We start from the raw sequence: 24,275 nt of genomic DNA, 5'->3' as shown, positions 1-24,275 counted from the left end.
CATAACCTTATATAGCTGTCATATAAACCGATCTTGGGTCTTGACTTCTTGAGCCTCTAGAGGGCGCAATTATTATCCGATTTGAATGAATTTTGACACGTAGTATTTTGTTATGATATCCAACAACTGTGCCAAATTTGGTTCAAATGGGTTCATAACCTGATATAGCTGTCATATAAACCGATCTGGGGAATTGACTTCTTGAGCTTCTAGAGGGCGCAATTCCTATCCGATATGGCTGAAATTTTGCATGACGAATTTTATTCTTACTTTCAAATCGGTTCATAACCCGATATAGCTGCCATATAAACCGATCTGGGATCTTGACTTCTTGACCCCTAGAGGTCGCAATTATTATCCGATATGCCTGAAATTTTGTACGACGGATCCTCTCATGACCATCAACAAACGTGTTTATTATGGTCTGAATCGGTCTATAGCCCGATACAGATCCCATATAAATCGTTCTCTCTATTTTACTTCGTGAGCCCCAATGGGCGCAATTCTTATACGAATTGGCGGAAATTTTACACAGGTCGCAAACATATAATTTAATTGTGGTCCGAACCGGACCATATCTTGATATCGTTTTAATAGCAGAGCAACTCTTTTCTTATATCCTTTTTAGCCTAAGAAGAGATGCCGGGAAAAGAAGTCGACAAATGCGATCCATGGTGGAGGGTATATAAGATTCGGCCCGGCCGAACTTAGCACGCTTTTACTTGTTTCTTTCTTGCTGCGCTACAAATGAAATACTCTTAAGAGCATAGTTTCAACCTAGAAGACATATATTTTTGACAAATCCTACCGACGAGTTTGGGTGGTTCCAAACGAAATCGTGATCTAGGAAACCAGTCAAATGCCATTACAAAGCAAAAAACTAATTTTTCTGCCTAACTTTAAAAAACGGGTTTTTTTGTGTTCTATTTATTTATAATAGAAATATATTACCCTATGGTCTGCAGCCGGACAATATCCGAATGTATGAATTATTTCAAGACCAAATAAATTTAGCGCAAAACAAGACAAATATAAAATTGTATCATATTAAAAAGTTTTATGAATACTTTGTGTTTAGAATAAATTTAATTTAATTTTCTATAAACGATATCATTTTTGGTAGGGTAATATATAGTCGGCTCTGCCCGACTTTTGCCTTTCCGTACTGGTTTGTTGTGAGGTTATAATAAAATATAGAATAGAGTAATATATTATTACAGGCTTTTGAGAAAGTGGTACTGTAATTGTTACTTTCATTGAGGTTAACTTCAATATCGTCAGAATTGATAAGAGCATGTTGTTATAAAAATTGAGAGTAAAGTGCTCTTCCAAAGTGCGAGACGCAATCAGAGTTGTGTTGATTGTTTCTCGCAATTAACAAAAAAATTATGGCAAACTTGGCCAAAACAAACTGGAACTTAATAAAGATTTAGCCCGATTGGCATTGTTCTAAGTTATTACGTAAGGCCTGTATTGATTTAGTCTTGCTTTGGTAGTGAAATAAACCACTTTGGTGCAAAAATGTTTATCTCACGACTTATTTTATCGGCATCTTGTAAAAATCACTCCTCCATGCCCATGAAAGTGTATGCCGCTGAGGGGCCTCAAATACCTTTGAAGAAAAATTGGCTGGACTCTTGGTGTGCTTTGCCTGCAAGTTTTGAAGCAGTGGCTAAGGCAATTTTAAACTATGAAATACGTTCAGATGATGTCTTCTGTTTGACTTATATGAAAAGTGGCACTACTTGGATGCAAGAAGCTGTCTGGTTATTGTTAAACAATTTGGATTATGAGAAGAGTAAAGCAGCATCATTGTCACTGCGAAGTCCTTTTTTGGAGTGAGAATTTTAAAGGGAATTTAAGAAATTTGTATTTTTTAGTCACTGTCTTTTTATAGATTAGAAGGTGTGCATCCCAATATTTTTAACACTTTGGATATGGTTAAGAACTTGGAAAGACCGCGGGTTATAAAGACCCATTTGCCAGCAAATTTAATGCCCCAGCAAATTTGGGTAACTAAGCCAAAGGTAAGCAATGCGGTTTTGTTGAAAACTAAATTTCAGTGAGATTTTGCCTTTCGACAAAAATATAGTGAATGTTTCTCAAGAGACAACATTTTAGTGACATTTTCTGTAAAGACAAAATTTAAGAGATATTATGCCGCAACACAAAATTTCAGTAAATAAAATTCTATGTCTAACGAAAATTTCGTCAACAGTTTATTATATTCTTTACCACAGTGCTGTACGGGGTTTTATACATATACCGAACGGCTTAGAATCACTTCTTGATTCGATTTAGCTATGTCCGTCTGTCTGTCCATGTATTCTTGTGATCAAGGTAAAGGGCGCATTTGCCGTCCGATTGTCATGAAATTTGCACAAGTCTCCTTTGTCATCTACGGACGAACGGCATTGATTATGAAAAAAAAACGGATTAGATTAAGATATAGCTCCCATATATATCTTTAATTCGATAAGGGCATAATAGCCCCAATTTTGTTGTACCTGACACGATTTAGACATAGGTTCTAAGTATTAAAAGTAGTACGTAGACTTGGTAGTGTAAGGTATTTTATAGTCGGCTTCGCCCGACTTTTGTCTTTTCTTACTGTATTTATGACCACCTCCATAGGATGGTGGTATACTGATCTAGTTATTCCGTTTTTAATTGTCATATAAACCGATCTCCCTGGAAGCATTAATTTTTGTCCGATTTGGCAGAAGTTTTGCATGTAGTGTTCTGTTACGACTTCCAATGACTGTAGCAAATACGGTCCAAATCAGTCTATAACCTGTTCTTGCTCCCATGTAAACCGGCCTCTAAATCATCTTTGTTCGGATCCTAGAAGCTTTAATTTTAGCTGGTTTGACAGAAGTTTGGCATGTAGAATAAAATTATGCCCTTCAACAAAATATATTTTGAAAAAAAATTTTAGCAGAATCCATGGTGGTGGGTTCCCAAGATTTGGCGCGCCGAACTTAGCTTCCTTTTAATTGTTATACACTGATTTGGCACAGTTTATGGAAGTCGTAACACTGCATGCAAAATTTAAGTCAAATCGGACAAAAATTGCGGCCTGTAAGGGGTAAAGAAGTCAAATCGGGTGATCGGCTTATATGCACTCAACCAAATTTGTATTCAAATCAGCAAAAATGTTTGCTAAAACAGCCGTTCTTGTCTGCTAAAAATGGAAAAGCAGACATTATTGTTGTGTTAGCAAACATATGGCTGCTGCATTGGCAAATATTTCTTACTATTTCTACTAGTCTGCCTAAAAAAAGTGTGTATGCTATTTTTATGGTTGCCTGTTATTTGTTTTGATTACTTTTGTTAGAGGAGATCATTTTAATTTGTGGTATATTGCTGTTAAGAAGCTACCTGATCCATCCATATGAATAACTTTCGAAATGTGGCTGAGCTGGCTCTCGTTTTTATACCCTCCACCATATGATGGGTGTATGCTAATTTCGCCACTCTGTTTGTAGCTCCTCGAAATATTCGTCTAAGACCCCATAAAGTATATATTGGGTTGCCCAAAACGTAATTGCGGATTTTTCATATAGTCGGCGTTGACAAATTTTTTCAACGGCTTGTGACTCTGTAATTGCATTCTTTCTTCTGTCAGTTATCAGCTGTTACTTTAAGCTTGCTTTAGAGCTCCCATATAAACCGATCTGGATACAAAAGGACATGCCAGTCACTTGCACATAAGTAAAGCAATAACAAACAAGTAAGAGCGAGCTAGGTTCGGCCGGCCGAATCTTATATACCCTCTATCATGGATCGCATTGGTCGAGTTCTTTACGCGGTATCTCTTTTAAGGCAAACCAAGAATAATGGATAATACTTGTTATGTTAGTGGAGCTATATCAAGTTATAATCTGATTCTGACCATGAATGAATTGAATGCTGAACATTGCAGAAGTCATTGTGTAATAGTTTAGTCCATTCGGATAAGAATTGCGCCTTGTAGGAGCTCGAGAAGCAAAACCGGGAGATCGGTTTATATGGGAGCTGTATCAAGCTATGGATCGATTCAACCATATTGGACACGTATGTTGAAGGTCATGGGAGAAGCCGTTGTACAAAATTTGTGCCAAATCGGATGAGAAGCCATACCACGATATTTACCGATTTGCGCCATACTAAGCGCATTATTTGGAAATCATAACAAAACACCTCAAGCAAAATTTCAGCCTAATCGGATGAGAATTGCGCCCTTTAGAGGCTCAAGAAGTCAAGACCCAAGATCGGTTTATATGGCAGCTATACCAGGTTATGTACCGATTTGCGCCATACTAAGCACAGTTGTTGAAAGTCACAACGAAACACCTTATGCAAAATTATAGCCAAATAGGATAAGAATTGCGCCCTCTAAAAGCTAAAGAAGACAATTGCGTCCTCTAGAGACTCAAGAAGTCAAGATCCAAGATCGGTTAACATGGCAGCTATATCAAAACATGGACCGATTCGGCCCTTTTACAATCCCAACCGACCTACTCTAAAAGAAAGTAGAATATATATACTTTTTGGGCCTTAGACTCATATTTCGAGGTGTTACAAACAGTATGACGAAATAAATATACCCATACTATGATGGAGGGTATAAAAATGCGAGCTAGTTCAGTCATATTTCCAAATGTTTACCAATGGATGGATCAGGAAGCTTCTTTACAGTAATATTCCACAAATTAAAATCATCTCTTCCAACAACATTTTTAAATAAATTCTAAAAAATGCGTAAAGTAATCAAATCAAGTAACAGTTAACCGTAAGAAGTTGCATACAAATTTTTTTCAGCAGACTTGTGCACTCTAAACAACAGAATTTGTTAGTGGAAATAGCAGTAAGAAATGTTTGCTAATACAGCAGCCTTATGTTTTTTGAAAAAGCTGTAATGTCTGCTTTCCCATTTTCAGCAGACAACAACTGCTGTTTTAGCAAACATTTTTCTGTTTTGAATAACAAATTTGGTTGAGTGTGCTGTACTTTATACCTACAAGTAAAAGGCCACAGTTTCGCCCAACTTAAGTTCATTACAACTCCATTATCTAAGACCACACAAATTGCGCACAGAAGTTTGCTGTGGGCTAGCAGCATGACATCGTCCACACAAGTAAACAACCTTATATATAACAAGTAAAAGCGTGCTAAGTTCGGCCGGGCCAAATCTTATTGGGTTGCCTAAAAAGTAATTGCGGACTTTTTAAAAGAAAGTAAATGCTTTTTTAATAAAACTTAGAATCAACTTTAATCAAATATATAATTGCCATTTTGTTCGATAACCTTTTGCCATCTTCCTGGCAAATTTAGTATTCCACGCTCATAGAACTTCTTTTCTTCTTATGGTGGATATCAGCCTTTGAAGTGGTTTGAGCTGGTTCACAATCCATTTTTCATCTCCAGTTATGATTCGTCATTCATTGCGTTTAAGGTGCATATCACAAGCGTTGATTCGGTTTGTTAAATGAATTTCTTTCAATACATGTGGTACCCATATTAAAATTGACGCCAAACAAACAAATGTAAACAAAATTTCGCGCACTTTTTTTCTAAAGCAGCCTAAAAGTAACAGCTGATAACTGACAGAAGAAAGAATGCAATTACAGAGTCACAAGCCGTTGAAAAAAATTGTCAACGCCGACTATATTACTACTATATTACCGACAATTACTTTTTGGGCAACCCATTATATATACCCTCCACCATGGATCGCATTTGCCGAGTTCTTTTCCCGGCATCTCTTCTTAGGCAAACTTTCAGACAAATCGGATAATAATTGCGACCTCTAGAGGCTCAAGGAGTCAAGATCCCAGATCGGTTTATATGGCATCTATATCAGGTTATAACCCGATTTTAACCTCATAAAAAATACGTCTTGCAAAATTTCAGCCAAATCGGGTAGGAATTGAGCCTCTAGAGTGCGCAATTCTTATCCGATTGGAATGAAATTTTGCACGACGTGTTTTTAATGATATCCAACAACTGTGCCCTCTAGAAGTTCACGAAGTCAAGACCCAAGATCGGTTTATATGGCAGCTATATCAGGTTATGGACCGATATGAACCATACTTGGCACAGTTGTTGGATATCATAAAAAACACGTCGTGCAAAATTTCATTCCAATCGGATAAGAATTGCGCACTCTAGAGGCTCAAAAAGTCAAGACCCAAGATCGGTTTATATGGCAGCTATATCAAAACGTGGACCGAAATGGCCCATTTACATTACCAACTGACATACACTAATAGGAAGTATTTGTGCAAAATTTCAAGCAGCTAGCTTAACTCCTTCGGACGTTAGCGTGCTTTCGACAGACAGAAGGACGGAGGAACGGACATGGCTAGATCGACATAAAATGTTGCGACGATCAAGAATATTTATACTTTATGGGGTCTCAGACGAATATTTCGAGTAGTTACAAACAGAATGACGAAATTAGTATACCCCCCATCCTATGGTGGAGGGTACAAAAATCAATTTTTGTTTGTTTGTAGGTTTCATTGTTTGTTTGTTTCTTTGTTAGTTTGTTTGTGTGTTCCTTATAGACTCAGAAACGGCTGAACCGATTTTCTTGAAATTTTCACAGATGGTGCATATTGATCCCGTGGTGAAAATAGGGTACTTTATATTTACCAAATATTTATTTCGACGACAATATGGGATTCAAATGAAAGTTTTTTAGGATACCAAAAAGTATCTGATATCCAATTGTATTTGCTCATTAAGACAATTTGGGTCTTAAAGAGAGTGCAACTAATTATTTACAGTTTTTAATGCCAATACCCCAAACCGGACATATTTGCTGACTTTTGCTATAAGGATGTTAAATGAGATTAGAAAACGAACGATGGCAATATGGCAATATGGGGTTCAAATATATGAGAATTAAGCACGTTGCTTATATATTTTCCAGGGCTTAGTGTTTGGGGGACCACACCTATCCCTTAAACACCCCTAAATCAGGCATATCTCGACCATGTCAATGTGAAGCCAATGTGAATTGATACCCACTTTCGGGACCAATTTTCTGGTGGTCTGCCCCTTTCCTAAAATACCGAACAAACAGCAATTATTTACTGACCATCGCAGTATGGGGCTCAAATAAAGGTATTTGGGAGTAGAATACGAATTTGATATCCAAGTGTAGGACCATGTTTGTAGGGCATCACCCCTTCCACAAAACACCACCCAAAGGGTAAAAATTTTTGGACCATGCCAATATGTGGCTCAAATGAAAGGTATTTGAGATTATAAAACGAATTTGAAAACCAAGTTAGGAACCATGTGTTTGGGGGACGCCTCATCCTGTAAACTCCCCTCATCCTGTAAACCAATGGCAATATGGGATTTAAATAAATGGTATTTAAGAGAAACACGATGCTGATATTTTTTCAGGGCCTAGTGTCTGGGGGACCACCTCACCACCGAAAACACCCCCTAAATCAGACATCATGCGAGTATCGAGCTGAAATAAAGTATTTTAAGAATGGATTACACCTTACATCCAAACTTAAATTCGTAGACCAATGAAGATCATATGGGATTCAAATAAATGCACTTATATTGCAAAACTGTTTTTCAAACGATATAATATTTTTGTAGCATGGTATTTCACTTAAAGCGATTTAATTGTCGAAAATAAATATTCCAAGGATATTCCAAGGATCGGGCGCTGTCCAGCTAGTTCTAGTTCCTAGGAGCAATAGGCTATATAATTTATTGATATTGGAAGGGGGGCAGACCCTCCCCCTTACCCTAAAATAAAAGTGATCGATCGGGACAATATGGGATTCAAATGAAAGGTATTCGGGAGTAGACTACGAATTTTATATTTAAAATTGAATTCAAGTAACTGGGGGCCACCCCAATCACAAAACCCACAAATGACAATATAGGACTCGAATGAAAGGTATTTGGGTGTAAATTATGCAAATGGTCAGGAAGGAGGAAAAGGCTTTTTAGTTTGTTGATATTGGAAGGGGGCGGTCCCTCCCCCATTATCCCAAAAACACCACTTAAAATCAAAAGTGAACCGATAGGGACAATATGTGTATCAAATGAAATGTATTGGGAAGTACAATACGAATATGGCTTTAAAAATTGGAATGAAGTATGCGAGGGGTCGTCCAACCCCAAAAACTCCCCCAAACAAACATATTGGACGTAACTATCAATATGGGACTCAAATGAAAGGTATTCGGGACTAGACTATGAATATGACATAAAAATTAGGTCCAAGTAATTGGGGGTAACCCCACCCTCAAATGGGAATATATTTCGATCCTAACTAGTTAAAGGTATTTGGTAGCAGATTACGAATATGACATTAAACTTTGTGTCCAAGAATCTAGGTGGTGCTTTACCTCCTAAAGTCGCCTCCAATAGTTTATTTGACCCATTAAAACAATGGGGGATCAAGTGATAGATATTTTTAAAGGGAGTGCGTCATTCAAATTTGTGCTCAAGTAGCAGATGGAGTTAGGCGCCCCCTAAATTAAATTCAAGGTATAAGGTTGTGGACTCTTTTTATTCTGCTCATATACATATGTAAGTACATAGTGAATATTGTGAAAAATAACACAAAGGATTCCAAATATAGTGTTAAAGACGCTGTGGATTTTAAAGCGAAGATAAGAAATATGACAATAGAAAATGACGAAGTTTTAGTATCTTTTGACGTGGTGTCCTTGTTCCCAAGTTTTCCAATCAATTTTGCACTTCGTGCAATTGGGAATAAATGGGAACAGATTGAGAAATATACCAATATACCACGAGAAATTTTCAACGAATTACTAACATTCTGCATTAGGGACAGCAGATATTTTAAAGGCGATGACAAGCTGTATGAACAGCTAAGAGGAATGCCAATGGGATACGCTGCTTCTCCCATTATTGCTGACATCGTAATGGAGGAACTTCTGAATGACACATTTGACATAATGGTAAAACCTAGGATATTGACAAAATATGTAGACGACATTTTCGCGATTGTGAAACGGCCTCTGGAAGATTGACAAATTTGACTCCAACATCCAAGGTAGTAATAACAAACACGGCCACGAATTTTATTAGAAGATTATTTAGTATAAGTGATCCAGACTTTTATACTGAGAACGACAGAAAAATAAAGGAAATTTTTAGAGCTAACGACTTCCCCCTTTGGACAATTGATACACTATTAAGCAAAGCTAAGGAAGACTTTGGAAGAATCAGAGACGGAAAGCCGAATACAGAAAGAAAAATTTTCAAATCGCTGACATACATACAAGGATTCTCCGAAAGATTTGGCAAATCAAATCTAAACTATAAGAACAAATACCAACTTGCATTGAGAACAAGTAGAACTGTGAATGAATTATTCAGCAAGACAAAATGTAAAATTAACAAGTAAAAGCGTGCTAAGTTCGGCCGGGCCGAATCTTGTATACCCTCCACCATGGATCGCATTTGTCGAGTTCTTTTCCCGGCATCTCTTCTTAGGCAAAAAAGGAAAGATTTGCTCTGCTATTAGAGCGATATCAAGATATGGTCCGGTTTGGACCACAATTAAATCATATGTTGGAAACCTGTGTAAAATGTCAAACAATTCGAATAAGAATTACGCCCTTTGGGGGCTCAAGAAGTAAAATAGAGAGATCAATTGATATGGGAGCTGTATCGGGCTATATACCGATTCAGACCACAATAAACACGTATGTTGATGGTGATGAGAGAATCCGTCGCACAAAATTTCAGGCAAATCGGATAATAATTGCGACCTCTAGAGGCTCAAGAAGTCAAAATCCCAGATCGGTTTATATGGCAGCTATATCAGGTTATGAATCGATTTGTACATTATTTGACATGGTTGATGAAAGTAAGAATAAAATACGTCTTGCCAAATTTCAGCCAAATCGGATAGGAATTGCTCTAGAAGCTCAAGAAGTCAAGTCCCCAGATCTGTTTATATGACAGCTATATCAGGTTATGAATTGATTTAAACCATACTTGGCACAGTTGTTGGAATTTCAGCCAAATCGGGTAGGAATTGCGCCCTCTAGAAGCTCAAGAAGTCAAGTCCCCAGATCTGTTTATATGACAGCTATATCAGGTTATGAATTGATTTAAACCATACTTGGCACAGTTGTTGGACATCATAAAAAAATACGTGAAAAACAAAATACGTCGTGCGAAATTTCATTCCAATCGGATAAGAATTGCGCACTCTAGAGGCTCAAGAAGTCAAGACCCAAGATCGGTTTATAAGGCAGCTATATCAAAACATGGACCGATATGACCCATTTACAATACCAACCGACCTACACTAATAAGAAGTATTTGTGCAAAATTTCAAGCGGCTAGCTTTACTCCTTCGGAAGTTAGCGTGCTTTCGACAGACAGACGGACGGACGGACATGGCTAGATCGACATAAAATGGCACGGCGATCAAGAATATATATACTTTATGGGGTCTCAGACGAATATTTCGAGTAGTTACAAACAGAATGACGAAATTAGTATACCCCCCATCCTATGGTGGAGGGCAAAATTTAATGTAATGGAGACAAGTCCAACATATGTTCGATGGCACTACCATGACGAAATTAAAAACTAGGTTATCAGCACATAAATCTGACCAAAAAGTAAAGGATAAACCTATCGAGCAACATCGTGGCCATCGTAGCTCAAGAGAACAACTATAGACGAAGATTCACTCTCGAGATGTATCATATCATTGACTCGACCACGTGACGAGAGAATGAATTTCAAAACAGACATAGAAAGCTGCGCGAAGTTCTATCGCCACACAGTCAACTAGCACAGCAGAAGACAACATTCAGTTGCCAACAGACAATGGTTCGTGTAACAACTCATTAAATATAATAGTAAATTAAAGATTCTTATTGTATTTCTGTTTTTATTGTTCGATTCGTTTTTACTAAAATTTGTGTTTTTCTGAATAAATCCATCCTGCCTTGAAAATAGTAGACGGAGTTGACAGAAATATTGGAATGAAATAAAAGAAAAATCTATTAAATATTTGTGGTTTAATGGGACCTATAGCCGACACAATACAACAAAATTTGAGAATATTTTAAAGTAATAAAAAAAATGCATTCTTCATTTCCCGTTTTTGTATGAGTATTTTGGTCCCATATTTTTTAATGAAATTTAAAAATGTGCAACACATAATATTTTTGTTAAAATATTATTTTATTTTTTACTAGCTCGACAGGGCCCGCTCCGCTGCACCTTATTTTACTTTATCTGGAACAAAATTGTCCCTGGAATATTTATTTTCGACAATGAATATGAATATCGCTTGAAAAACAGTGTAGCAATGTAAGTGCCTTTATCTGAATCCCATATGATCTTCATTGGTCTACGAATTTAAGTTTGGATGTAAGGTGTAATCCATTCTTAAAATACTTTATTTCAGCCCGATACTCGTATGATGTCTGATTTCGGCGTGTTTTCGGTGGTGAGGTGGTCCCCCAGACACTTGGCCCTGAAAAAATATCAGCATAGTGTTTTCTCCCAAATACCATTTATTTAAATCCCATATTGCTATTGGTTATGAGGGGAGTTTACAGGATGAGGCGTCCCCCAAACACATGGTCCCAAAATTGGTTATCAAATTCGTTTTCTAATCTCAAATACTTTCATTTGAGCCAAATATAGGCATGGTCGAAAAATTTTTAACCTTTGGGTGGTGTTTTGTGAAAGGGGTGATGCCCTAAAAACATGGTCCTACATTTGGATATCAAATTCGTATTCTACTCCCAAATACCTTTGTTTAAGCCCCATACTGCGATGGTCAGTAAATAATTGCTGTTTGTGGGGTATTTTATGAAAGGGGCAGACCCCCAGAAAATTGGTCCCGAAAGTGGGTATCAATTCTTGCTCTACCCCTCCATACCTTTCATTTAAGCTGCACATTGAAATAGTCGGTAAATATGCCTGATTTAGGGGTGTTTAAGGGATAGGTGTGGTCCCCCAAACACTAAGCCCTGGAAAATATATCAGCAACGTGCTTAATTCTCATATATTTGAACCCCCTATTGTCATTAGCCCAAAATTGAACATAAAATTCGTTTTCTAATCTCATTTAAACTCCTTATTGCAAAAGTCAGCGAATATGTCTGGTTTGGGGTATTGGCCCTAAAAACTATAAATATTTAGTTCCACTCTCTTTAAGACCCAAATTGTCTTGGTGAGCAAATAGGTCGTATTTGGGGTTTGTTATGGTGGTGGGACGTCATCATTTGGTTCCTAATGTTGATATCAGATACGTAGTTTACTCCCACATACCTTTAATTTGAGCCCCATATTTCTATAGTCGGCAAACATGACGGGCTTGGCGGTGTTTTGGGGGATGGGCGGCCACTCAATGACTTGGCCTTGAAAATAAATATCGGATTCGTGTTCTACTGTAAAAACCCTCTTATTTGATCCTCATATTAGTCAGCAAATATTTCCTATTTGGGTGGTGTTGTGGGGGTGGGGTGGCCCCATAGACACTTTTCCTGAATATTGATATCAGATTCGTCTTTTACTCCCATAGGCCTTTGATTTGAGCCCCATATTGCTTTGGTCGTAAATTTGTCCCCTTTGGGGGATGTTTTTGGGGGGAGGCAGCCCCCAAACACTTGTACCCATATTTGGATATCAGATTTGTATTCTACACTCAAATACCTTTTACTATAGCCCCATACTCCCTTGGAGAGTAAATAAGTCCTGTTTGGGGGGTGTTTTGGGAAAGGGGTGGACCCTCAGAAACTTTGTCCCAAATTTGGATATCAGATTCGTATTTTATTCGCAAATACCTTTCATTTGAATCCCATATTGCCTTGGCCGGTAAATATGTCCGATTTAGGGGTGTTTTGGGGGTTTGGGTGGTCCCCCTAACACTTAGTCCGACAATCGGATACCAGATTCGTTTTCTTATCCTAAATACTTTTCATTTGAGTCCCATATTGTTATGACTGGTCTAAATATATGTTTGGTAGGTTTTAGGGTGGGGCGGCCCCCTAGATAATCCATCCGAAATTTGGATACAACATTTTTATTGTAAGGGTACTATATGAGAGCACACAAAATTTCTCTTAAATCGCAGCACCCATCTCCGAGATCTGACGTTTCTGAAAAATAGGGTTTGGGGGAGGGTCCGCCCCCCTTCAGATATCAAAAAATGTAGTACCCTATTTTCACCACGGGATCATTATGCACCATCTGTGAAAATTTCAAGAAAATCAGTTCAGCCATTTCTGAGTCTATATGGAACACATAAACAAACAAACTTACAAACAAACACAAATAGATTTTTATATATATTGGGTTGCCCAAAAAGTAATTGCGGATTTTTCATAAAGTTGGCGTTGACAAATTTTTTCACAGCTTGTGACTCTGTAATTGCATTCTTTCTTCTGTCAGTTATCAGCTGTTACTTTTAGCTTGCTTTAGAAAAAAAAGTGTACAAAAGTATATTTGATTAAAGTTCATTCTAAGTTTTATTAAAAATGCATTTACTTTCTTTTAAAAGTAAAAAATCCGCAATTACTTTTTGGGTAACCATAAAATTTTTTCACTTTTATATATTTTGCAGATTATTTATCTTGCACGCAACTGCAAGGATGTTGTGGTCTCCACCTATCATTTTATGAATAATTTGGGCTACAGGCTTGATTATGATTTTGAAAATTTCGTTAATGATTTTATGAACAATGAAATTTGGTATACCAGCTATTGGTCTCATGTATTGGACTATTGGAAGATGCGGCATGAGCCCTACATACTTTTTATGACCTATGAGGAAATGCAAAGGGATTTGAAAGGAGTTTTGCAAAAGTTATGTACATTTCTGGAGAGGCCACAGTTAAAGCCAGATGAAATGGAGAAAATGCTGGAGCATTTATCATTTGAAAAAATGAAAGGTAAAAAGATTTTCAAAAAAAAAAAAACTTACAATATTAGAAATTTGAAATATCTTTTGCCTTGCAGCTAATAATCAAATTAATGCTACCCAGGCATTAAAAAATCTTTCCACTACAAAAGAGGAATTTCAGTAAGTTTATTTAAAAAAAAAATATATATATTATTTGATTATTTATTTATTTATCATATCATATTGTCTATAGATTTTTGCGTCGCGGGGTTGTGGGTTCATACAAAGATGAAATGTCACCAGCACTGCAAGCCAAAATTGATAAATGGTCTAGTGAGTTTTTGGCCCAACATGGATTAACGGAAGAAGATATTTTTGGCAAATTTTAGAAAGCATTAATAAAACAAAGAATGTAAAAGAGAAAAAAAAAACAAGTAAAAGCATGCAAGTTTGGGCGGGCCGAACCTTGGGAACCCACCACCATGGATTCTGTTAAAAATTTATACAAAATATACTTAGTTGAAGAGCATATATAAAAGCTTTTAGGAACCGAACGAGGATGATCGAGAGACCGGTTCATTTGGGAGCATTACACGGTTATAGACTGATTTAGACCGTATTTAGCACAGCTATGGTAAGTCGTAACAGAGCTGTACATGCAAAATTTCAGCCAAATCGGACAAAAATCGGGGCTTCCAGGGGCTCAAGAAATCAAATCGGGCGATTGGTTTTAATGGGAGCTATATCAGGTTATAAACCGACTGTACCATTGCTGGAAGTCATAGCAGAACCCAACATCCAAAATTTTACCCAGATCGGAGAAAATTGCGGCCTCCAAAAGCTCAAGAAGTCAGGAAAAATTTGGTATCCAAATTTCGGATGGGGTACTTAGGGGGGGTACCCACCCCAAAACGTACCAAATATATATACACCAATCACGACAGTATGGGACTAAAATGAAAGGTATTTAAGATTAGAAAACGGAACTGATATCCAATTGTCGGACCAAGTGTTAGGGAGACCACCTCACCACCCGAAAACACCCCTATATCGGACATATTTACCAACCATGGCAATATGGGACTCAAATGAAAGTCCCATATTGCCATGGAATAGACTACGAATCTGATATGCAAATTTGGGACAAAGTTTCTGGGGGTCTACTCCTTCCCCCAAACATGATTTATTTACTGACCATGGCAATATGGGACTTAAATAAAAGGTATTTGAGTGTAGAATACGAATCTGATATCCAGATGTGGGACTAAGTGTTTGAGGAGCCGCACCAAGAACATCTCCCAAAGAAGACAAACTTACGACCATAGCAATATGGGGCTCAATTGAAAGGTCTTTGGAAGTAAAGCACGAATCTGATATCAATGTTTGGGAAAAGTGTCTATGGGGCACCCCACCCCCATAGCATCACCAAATAGGAAGTATTTGCTGACCATTAAAATATGAGACTCAATTAAGAGCTATTTTAGAGTGTGTGCGGACGGCCGCTGGCTACAGGTGCTTTGTTGTTATTTTTCGCTGAATTCCAATGACAACAGGAGGCTGAGGGTGTCATAAACTGCAGACTCTTTTTATACCCATCACCGAAGGATGGGGGTATATTCATTTCATTTATATTTATCATCATATGTATATACTATAAAGTATATACATATATTCTTGATCAGCGTAAAAATCTATGACCATCTAAACATGTCCGTCCGTCTGTCTGTTGAAATCACGCTACAGTTTTTAAAAATAGAGATATTGAGCTGAAACTTTGCACAGATTCTTTTTTTGTCCATAAGCAGGTCAAGTTCGAAGATGGGCTATATCGGACTATATCTTGATATAGCCCCCATATAAAGGGTGATTTTTTTGAGGTTAGGATTTTCATGCATTAGTATTTGACAGATCACGTGGGATTTCAGACATGGTGTCAAAGAGAAAGATGCTCAGTATGCTTTGACATTTCATCATGAATAGACTTACTAACGAGCAACGCTTGCAAATCATTGAATTTTATTACCAAAATCAGTGTTCGGTTCGAAATGTGTTCATTCACCGTAACGTTGCGTCCAACAGCATCTTTGAAAAAATACGGTCCAATGATTCCACCAGCGTACAAACCACACCAAACAGTGCATTTTCGGGATGCATGGGCAGTTCTTGAACGGCTTCTGGTTGCTCTTCACTCCAAATGCGGCAATTTTGCTTATTTACGTAGCCATTCAACCAGAAATGAGCCTCATCGCTGAACAAAATTTGTCAAAATTTGAACACATTTCGAACCGAACACTGATTTTGGTAATAAAATTCAATGATTTGCAAGCGTTGCTCGTTAGTAAGTCTATTCATAAGTCTATTCAGACCGATCGGCCGATTTAGAGTCTTTCGCCCATAAAAGCCATATTTATTATCCGATTTTGCTGAAATTTGGGACAGAGAGTTGTGTTTGGACCCCGAATGTCCTTCGTTAATTTTGCTCAGATCGGTCCAGATTTGGATATAGCTGCCATATAAACCGATCCTCAGATTTAGGGTCTTAGGCTCATTAAAGCCACATTTAGGCTCATAAAAGCCACATTTATTTATTAAGACTGTGAGTTGTGTTAGGCCCTTTGACAACTTTCGTCAATTTGGCCCAGATCGGTTCACATTTGCTTGATTTGCTTATAGTTGCCATATAGACCGATCGGCCGGTTTAGGGTCTTAGACCCATAAAAGCCACATTTATTATCCGATTTTGCTGGAATTTAAGACAGTGAGTTGTGTTAGGCCCTTTGACAACTTTCGTCAATTTGGCCCAGATCGGTTCAGATTTGGATATAGCTGCCATATAGACAGATCCTCAGATTTAGGGTCTTAGACTCATAAAAGCCACATTTATTATCCGATTTTGCTGAGATTTGGGACAGTGAGTTGTGTTAGGCACTTCGACATTCTTCGTTAATTTGGCTTGGATCGGTCCAGATTTTGATATATCTGCTATATAGACCGATATTTCGATTTAAGGTTTTGGACCCATAAAAGGCGCATTTATTATCCGATTTCTCCCAAATTTGGGACAGTGAGCTTAGTTAAGCCCCTCGACACACTTCTGCAATTTGGCTCAGATCGATCAAGATTTGCATATAGCTGCCATATAGACCGATCTGTGATGTGTGATGTGAATGTTTTGGGGCCATAAAAGGCGCATTTATTGTCCGATTTTGCCAAATTTGGGATAGTGAGTTGTGTTAGGCTCTCCGAAATTTTTCTGTAACTTGGCCCAAATCAATCCAGATTTGGATATAGCTGCCATATAGACCGATATCTGGATTTAAAGTCTTGGCCCCATAAAAAGCGCATTTATAATCCGATTTCACTGAAATTTGACACAGTCACTCAGTTAGGCTTTTCGACATCTATGTTGTATATTGTTCAGATCGGTTTATTTTTAGATATAGCTACTGAAAACATCACAATTTTGTTGTACACAATTGAGCAATGGCTTGTACTTATTAGTATTTGGTCCAAATCGGAACATAATTCGTTATAACTGCTATGGGACATAAGGAATGCAATTTTTAGGGGATTTTGATTAACGGTGGTTTACATATATTCCCGAGGTGGTGGGTATCCAAAGTTCGGCCCGGCCGAACTTAACGCCTTTTTACTCGTTAATGTTTCGTTGACCATTAATTCGATCGCCTCGCTTACCTCGCGTGACAGCGTTACAAGTAAAAGAGAAAAACAACAACACATATGTAGATAAAAGAACATAGAGCGCTGAAATACTGGTGTTTTTTCATATAAACGGATAAATCAAAAAGTCTGCCAATAAACATTTTGGTCCATTCGAAGCCGAGTGTGAATTTGTTAAAAATCAAATGTACGGACAGACGACCACTGCAAGTGCAGTGTTTTTGTTTGAAAAAGATAATTAAAGTATTTATTGCTGGAACATTAAAAATAATACCTACCCCATTGAATCTGGTGATACTTACCTTGTAAAAAAAAATATAATAATAATTTTACTTACACTGTCAAAAAAAGTACATACAAATTTACTTACCTTTTAAAAAATTTAAATTTGTGCTAAAAATACAAATAAAACCCAATATAATAAAAGTGTGTAAAACAAGTAAAAAGGCGTTAAGTTCGGCCGGGCCGAACTTTGGATACCCACCACCTCGGGTATATATGTAAACCACCTTTCATCAAAATTCGGTGAAAATTTCATACCTTATACTGATATACCTCATACCGATCTGAACTATATACGACACGGATGTCGAAAAGCCGAACATAAATCACTGTGTCAAATTTCAGTGAAATCGGATTATAAATGCGCCTTTTATGGGCCTAAGACCCTAAATCGGAGGATCGGTCTATATGGCAGCTATATCCAAATCTGGACCGATCTAAGCCAAATTGACGAAGGATGTCGAAGGGCCGAACACAACTCACTGCCCCAAATTGCAACAAAATCGGATAATAAATGTGGCTTTTACGGGCCTAAGACCCTAAATCGGCGGATAGGTTTATATGGGAGCTATATCAAGATATAGTCCGATATAGCCCATCTTCGAACTTAAACTGCTTATGGACAAAAAAAGAGTCTGTGCAAAATTTCAGCTCAATATATCTATTTTTAAAGACTGTAGCGTGATTTCAACAGACAGACGGACGGACATCGTCGTAGATCGTCTTAGATTTTTACGCTGATCAAGAATATATATACTTTATAGGGTCGGAAATGGATATTTCGATGTGTTGCAAACGGAATGACAAAATGAATATACCCCCATCCTTCGGTGGTGGGTATAAAAAGCGAAAAACATTGTGAGCAATAGCAAAATCAATTAAACACGCGCCGTCGGTGCGGAAAAAAACAACAGCAACATAAAAACAAGTAAAAAGGCGTTAAGTTCGGCCGGGCCGAACTTTGGATACCCACCACCTCGGATATATATGTGAACCACCTTTCCTCAAAATCCGGTGCAAAATTCATACCTTATACCCCATAGCAGTTATGTTCCGATTTGAACCAGATACTAATAAGTAAAAGTTATTGTTCAATTGTAAAGGGTGATTTTTTTGAGGTTAGGATTTTCATTCATTAGTATTTGACAGATCACGTGGGATTTCAGACATGGTGTCAAAGAGAAAGATGCTCAGTATGCTTTGACATTTCATCATGAATAGACTTACTAACGAGCAGCGCTTGCAAATCATTGAATTTTATTACCAAAATCAGTGTTCGGTTCGAAATGTGTTCATTCACCGTAACGTTGCGTCCAACAGCATCTTTGAAAAAATACGGTCCAATGATTCCACCAGCGTACAAACCACACCAAACAGTACATTTTTCGGGATGCATGGGCAGTTCTTGAACGGCTTCTGGTTGCTCTTCACTCCAAATGCGGCAATTTTGCTTATTTACGTAGCCATTCAACCAGAAATGAGCCTCATCGCTGAACAAAATTTGTCAAAATTTGAACACATTTCGAACCGAACACTGATTTTGGTAATAAAATTCAATGATTTGCAAGCGTTGCTCGTTAGTAAGTCTATTCATGATGAAATGTCAAAGCATACTGAGCATCTTTCTCTTTGACACCATGTCTGAAATCCCACGTGATCTGTCAAATACTAATGCATGAAAATCCTAACCTCAAAAAATCATCCTTTATATAACAAAATATTGGTCTTTTTAGTAGTTATATCTAAAAATAAACCGATCTGAACTATATACCACACGGATGTTGAAAAGCATAACATAGGTCAGTGTGTCAAATTTCTGTGCAATCGGATTAAAAATGCGCCTTTTATGGGGCCAAGACTTTAAATCGAGATATCGGTTTATATGGCAGCTATATGCAAATCTTGATCGATCTAGACCAACTTGCAGAAATATGTGAAGGGGATTAACTAACTCCTTGTCCCAAATTATCGGCAACATCGGACAATAAATGCGCTTTTTATGGCCCCAAAACCTAAACCGAGAGATCGGTCTATATAGCAGCTATATCCAAATCTGGACCGATCTGAGTCAAATTGACGGAGGATGTTGAAGGGCCTAATACAACTCACTGTCCCAATTTTTCTCAAAATCGGATAATAAAAGTGGCTTTTATGGGCCTAAGACCCTAAATTGGAGAATCGGTGCATATGGCAGCGATATCCAAATCTGAACCGATCTGAGCCATATTGACGGACGATGTCGAAGGACCTAACACAACTCACTGTCCCAAATTTTAAGCAAAATCGGATAATAAATGTAACTTTTATGAGTCTATGACCCTAAATCGGAGGATCGGTCTATATGGCAGCTATATTCAAATCTGAACCGATCTGAGACGTATTGACGGAGAACGTCGGAGGGCCTAAGACAACTCACTGTCCCAAATTCCAGCAAAATCGGGTGATAAATGTAGCTTTTATAGGCCTATGACCCTAAATCGGAGGATCGGTCTATATGGCAGCTATATCCAAATCTTAACCGATCTGGGCCAAATTGACGGAGGATGTCGAACGGCCTAACACAATTTACTGTCCCGACTTTCAGCAAAATCCGATAATAAATGTGGCTTTTATGGGCCAAAGACCCTAAATCGGAGGATCGGTCTATATGGCAGCTATATCAAAATCTAAACCGATCTGAGCCATATTGATGGTAGATGTCGAAGGGCCTAAGACAACTCACTGTCCCGAATTTTAGCAAAATCGGATAATAAATGTGGCTTTTATGGGCCTAAGACCCTAAATTGGAGGATCGGTCTATATGGCAGCTATATCCAAATCTGGACTGATCTGGGCCAAATTGACGAAGGATATCAAAGGGCCTAACACAACTCACTTTCCCAAATTTCAGCAAAATCGGATAATAAATGTGGCCTTTATTGGCCTAAGACCCTAAATCGGCGGATCGGTTTATATGGGGGCTATATCAAGATATAGTCCGATATAGCCCATCTTCGAACTTAACCTGCTTATGGATAAAAAAAGAATCTGTGCAAAATTTCAGCTCAATATCTCTATTTTTGAAGACTGTAGCGTGATTTCAACAGACAGACGGACAGACGGACGGACATGTCTAGATCGTCTTAGATTTTTACGCTGATCAAGAATATATATACTTTATAGATCGGAAATGGATATTTCGATGTGTTGCAAACGGAATGACAAAATGAATATACCCCCATCCGTCGGTGGTGGGTATAAAAATACATAAAGAACTTTCAAGAAATTGAAAGAACTTGCAACGAATGCAAAAACCGCTACAACGGTACTGAGGCAGGTACATGAACGCCAACGGGCGTCATACACACACATACATAGAGAAGAATTCCAAAGTGAGTACCGCCTTGTTTTTTCACTTTGGGCGCGACAAGCCAACGAAATATATTGGGTGCTGCTAGAAGAATCTCCACCTTCTGCTGTATGGATGGAATTGTTCGTGCTTTTTGCTTGACCCTGTGTATTTTTTATGTTTGACCCGTACAACTTTTATTAATTGGAAATTTGTTTGACCCGTGCATATGAAACTTTTCCGGAAACCATGGTTTGACCCTGCACTCAAATTTATTGCGTGTTCATTTAATTTTTGACCCTTGCGTTTTTTTGGCTTGGAACCTTTTTTGCATCAAATTTGTGGACATCGCCATTGTTGTTGGTTTTGTGATATGAAGTGAAGAAATCATTATTCAACATTTTTGTAAAACAATTTAAAAACAAGTAAAAGCGTGCTAAGTTCGGCCGGGCCGAATCTTATATACCCTCCACCATGGATCGCATTTGTCGAGTTCTTTTCCCGGAATCTCTTCTTAGGCAAAAAAGGATATAAGAAAAGAGTTGCTCTGCTATTAAAACGATATCAAGATATGGTCCGGTTCGGACCACAATTAAATTATATGTTGGAGACCTGTGTAAAATTTCAGCCAATTCGTATAAGAATTGCGCCCATTGGGGCTCACGAAGTTAAATAGAGAGATCGATTTATATGGGAGCTGTATCGGGCTATAGGTCGATTCAGACCATAATAAATACGTATGTTGATGGTCATGAGAGAATACGTCGTACAAAATTTCAGGCATATCGGATAATAATTGCGACCTCTAGGGGTCAAGAAGTCAAGATCCCAGATCGGTTTATATGGCATCTATATCAGGTTATGAACCGATTTGAACCTTATGTGAAACAATTGTTGTATATCATAACAAAACACGTCGTGCGTAATTCCATTCCAATCGGATAAAAATTGCGCCCTCTAGAGGGTCAAGAAGTCAAGACCCAAGATCGGTTTATGTGGCAGCTATATCAGGTTATGGACCGATGTAAACCATACTAGGCACAGTTGTTGGATATCATAAGAAAACACGTCGTGCAAAATTTTATTCTGATCGGATAAGAATTGCGCACTCTAGAGGCTCAAGAAGTCAAGACCCAAGATCGGTTTATATGGCAGCTATATCAAAACATGCACCGATATGGCCCATTTACAATACCAACCGACCTACACTAATAAGAAGTATTTGTGCAAAATTTCAAGCGGCTAGCTTTATTCCTTCGGAAGTTAGCGTGCTTTCGACAGACAGACGGACGGACGGACAGACGGGCGGACATGGCTAGATCGACATACAATGTCACGACGATCAAGAATATATATACTTTATGGGGTCTCAGACGAATATTTCGAGTAGTTACAAACAGAATGACGAAATTAGTATACCCCCCATCTTATGGTGGAGGGTATAATAATGTAAAAACCCAGGTCGTTTTTTTGACTTTTCAAGCGGCTTTCACAAATAACTTTAATTTCGACTCCACGTATACCATTGCCTATGTTGAATGGCAAAGTATATTTGGCAAATGAAGATAAGTCCATTTCGTGAAATCCATATTTTAAATATTTTAAAATGTTTTCGCTTTGTGTATGGAATTTTTAAAACAAAATTATACGAGTCCCTGGCTAAGAAACACTTGTGATTGCTTGATTTAATTATTGCTCGCCGGTTTTGTACTATACAGCCTTGTGTTTTTGTACGAGGGTTATCTGTTTCGTCGTCCATCCTCAAATATACACCCAACACGAAGAATTTGCATACATATCTCACATTCTGTGCCGAGAAAGCGGGATCTGATCCTTCTAAAACGAGATTTCTAGAACGTGGTCGTACACGGACTGAGATTACCATATTGTTTATCTTCTCATTCTTTGGTTTGATAAAAAATAAAGTTTGAAGCAAGAAATTTTAAGCAAAATGGAAAAAGGCAAAATGCTCATTAATGCATTGATGGATCAAGCGACCATAGAGAAGATGGAGAGAGAATCGACGCAACAAGCCAGACCCGAAGATACAGATTTTACGACAGTTTCAAGACTCCCACCGTGCGACACAGAAACATTTAAGGGAGGATACATAGCTTGGCCAACATTTAGGGACCTCTTCACTGCCATTTATATAAAGAATTCCAAGCTAAGCAATGTTGAAAAACTCTCATCTTACCCAGAAAACTGCAGGGGAGGCGAGGGAGATCGTAAGTAACGTTCTTCTAACCAACGAAGGTTTTATACTAGCCTGGTCAAATTTGATTAATCGTTGTGAGAATACACGATCAAAAAAATCCACAATGACTCGAAATCAAAATGGTAAAAGTTGTCAAATTTGTAAGACGACACATTTCATTCGAGATTGCCCAAAGTTTATCGAAAAGAACATTAATGATACAATTACATCGCAACCTTGACCCTTCAGGATAATCGAATTTGTGGGCATCATCCGGGGGGAACCCTACTCTTTACAGCCGTAGTGCAAACAGAATCTAGAGGACAATTATTCGACGCCAGGACTATTATTGACTCTGGATCACAGTCCACTTTCATTACGGAAAAACTCAAAAACAAGTTGAGTCTTCCAACTAAACGAAACTTGGTACACGTCACGGGGCTTAGCCAAATTGTAGCCGAAACTTCAAACAAAGCTTGCCTTTTTAATTTGCGGTCTCGTTTAGAACCTAGATTTGAGTTGTAGGTTTGGGCGCCTGTCTTGAAGACCCTTCCTTCTAATTTACCGCTACATAACTTAGACATAGCACAACTTCGGGATGTTGTCAATCTTGATTTGGCAGATCCGAAATTCTTCATTAGCCAACCGGTTGACCTTCTAATAGGAATGGACATAGGACCTCTTATTTTTGACATTGGATCTCCTATGAAATAAATCGGTTCACTTCTAGCACAGAACACAGTTTTTGGATGGATCGTTGGTGGACCCATTGCACAAGAAGCTGGGGGTGGTAACCGTATTTCTCTTCATAAAACAATGTCAATAGAAACAAGTAAAAGCGTGCTAAGTTCGGCCGGGCCGAATCTTATATACCCTCCACCATGGATCGCATTTGTCGAGTTCTTTTCCCGGCATCT

The 24,275-nt window shown here is 38.0% G+C and overlaps 1 protein-coding gene across 1 annotated transcript; it reads left to right on the top strand.

Moving 5' to 3' along the window:
* The first annotated feature begins 1,521 nt into the window (after positions 1–1,521).
* LOC106093330 (luciferin sulfotransferase-like) lies at positions 1,522–14,259 on the top strand. Its single transcript, XM_013260375.2, has 5 exons — positions 1,522–1,838; positions 1,898–2,027; positions 13,592–13,919; positions 13,987–14,050; positions 14,124–14,259. Exons 1-5 carry the CDS (start codon positions 1,522–1,524, stop codon positions 14,257–14,259), a joined length of 975 nt encoding a protein of 324 aa, XP_013115829.2.
* The last annotated feature ends 10,016 nt before the right edge of the window (positions 14,260–24,275 follow it).

This window comes from Stomoxys calcitrans, chromosome 1, assembly GCF_963082655.1.
Source record: "Stomoxys calcitrans chromosome 1, idStoCalc2.1, whole genome shotgun sequence".
Lineage (NCBI taxonomy): Eukaryota > Metazoa > Arthropoda > Insecta > Diptera > Muscidae > Stomoxys > Stomoxys calcitrans.
This window is presented reverse-complemented; position numbering and strand designations above follow the sequence as displayed.

What these genes read in the sequence shown, in the direction of transcription:
- LOC106093330 (XM_013260375.2), top strand. Translation starts at nt 1,522, where the DNA reads ATGTTTATCTCACGACTTATTTTATCGGCATCTTGTAAAAATCACTCC. An exon ending in CTGCGAAGTCCTTTTTTGGA is followed by an intron (nt 1,839 to 1,897) that starts GTGAGAATTTTA and finishes GTCTTTTTATAG; the next exon opens with ATTAGAAGGTGTGCATCCCA. An exon ending in TTTGGGTAACTAAGCCAAAG is followed by an intron (nt 2,028 to 13,591) that starts GTAAGCAATGCG and finishes TATATTTTGCAG; the next exon opens with ATTATTTATCTTGCACGCAA.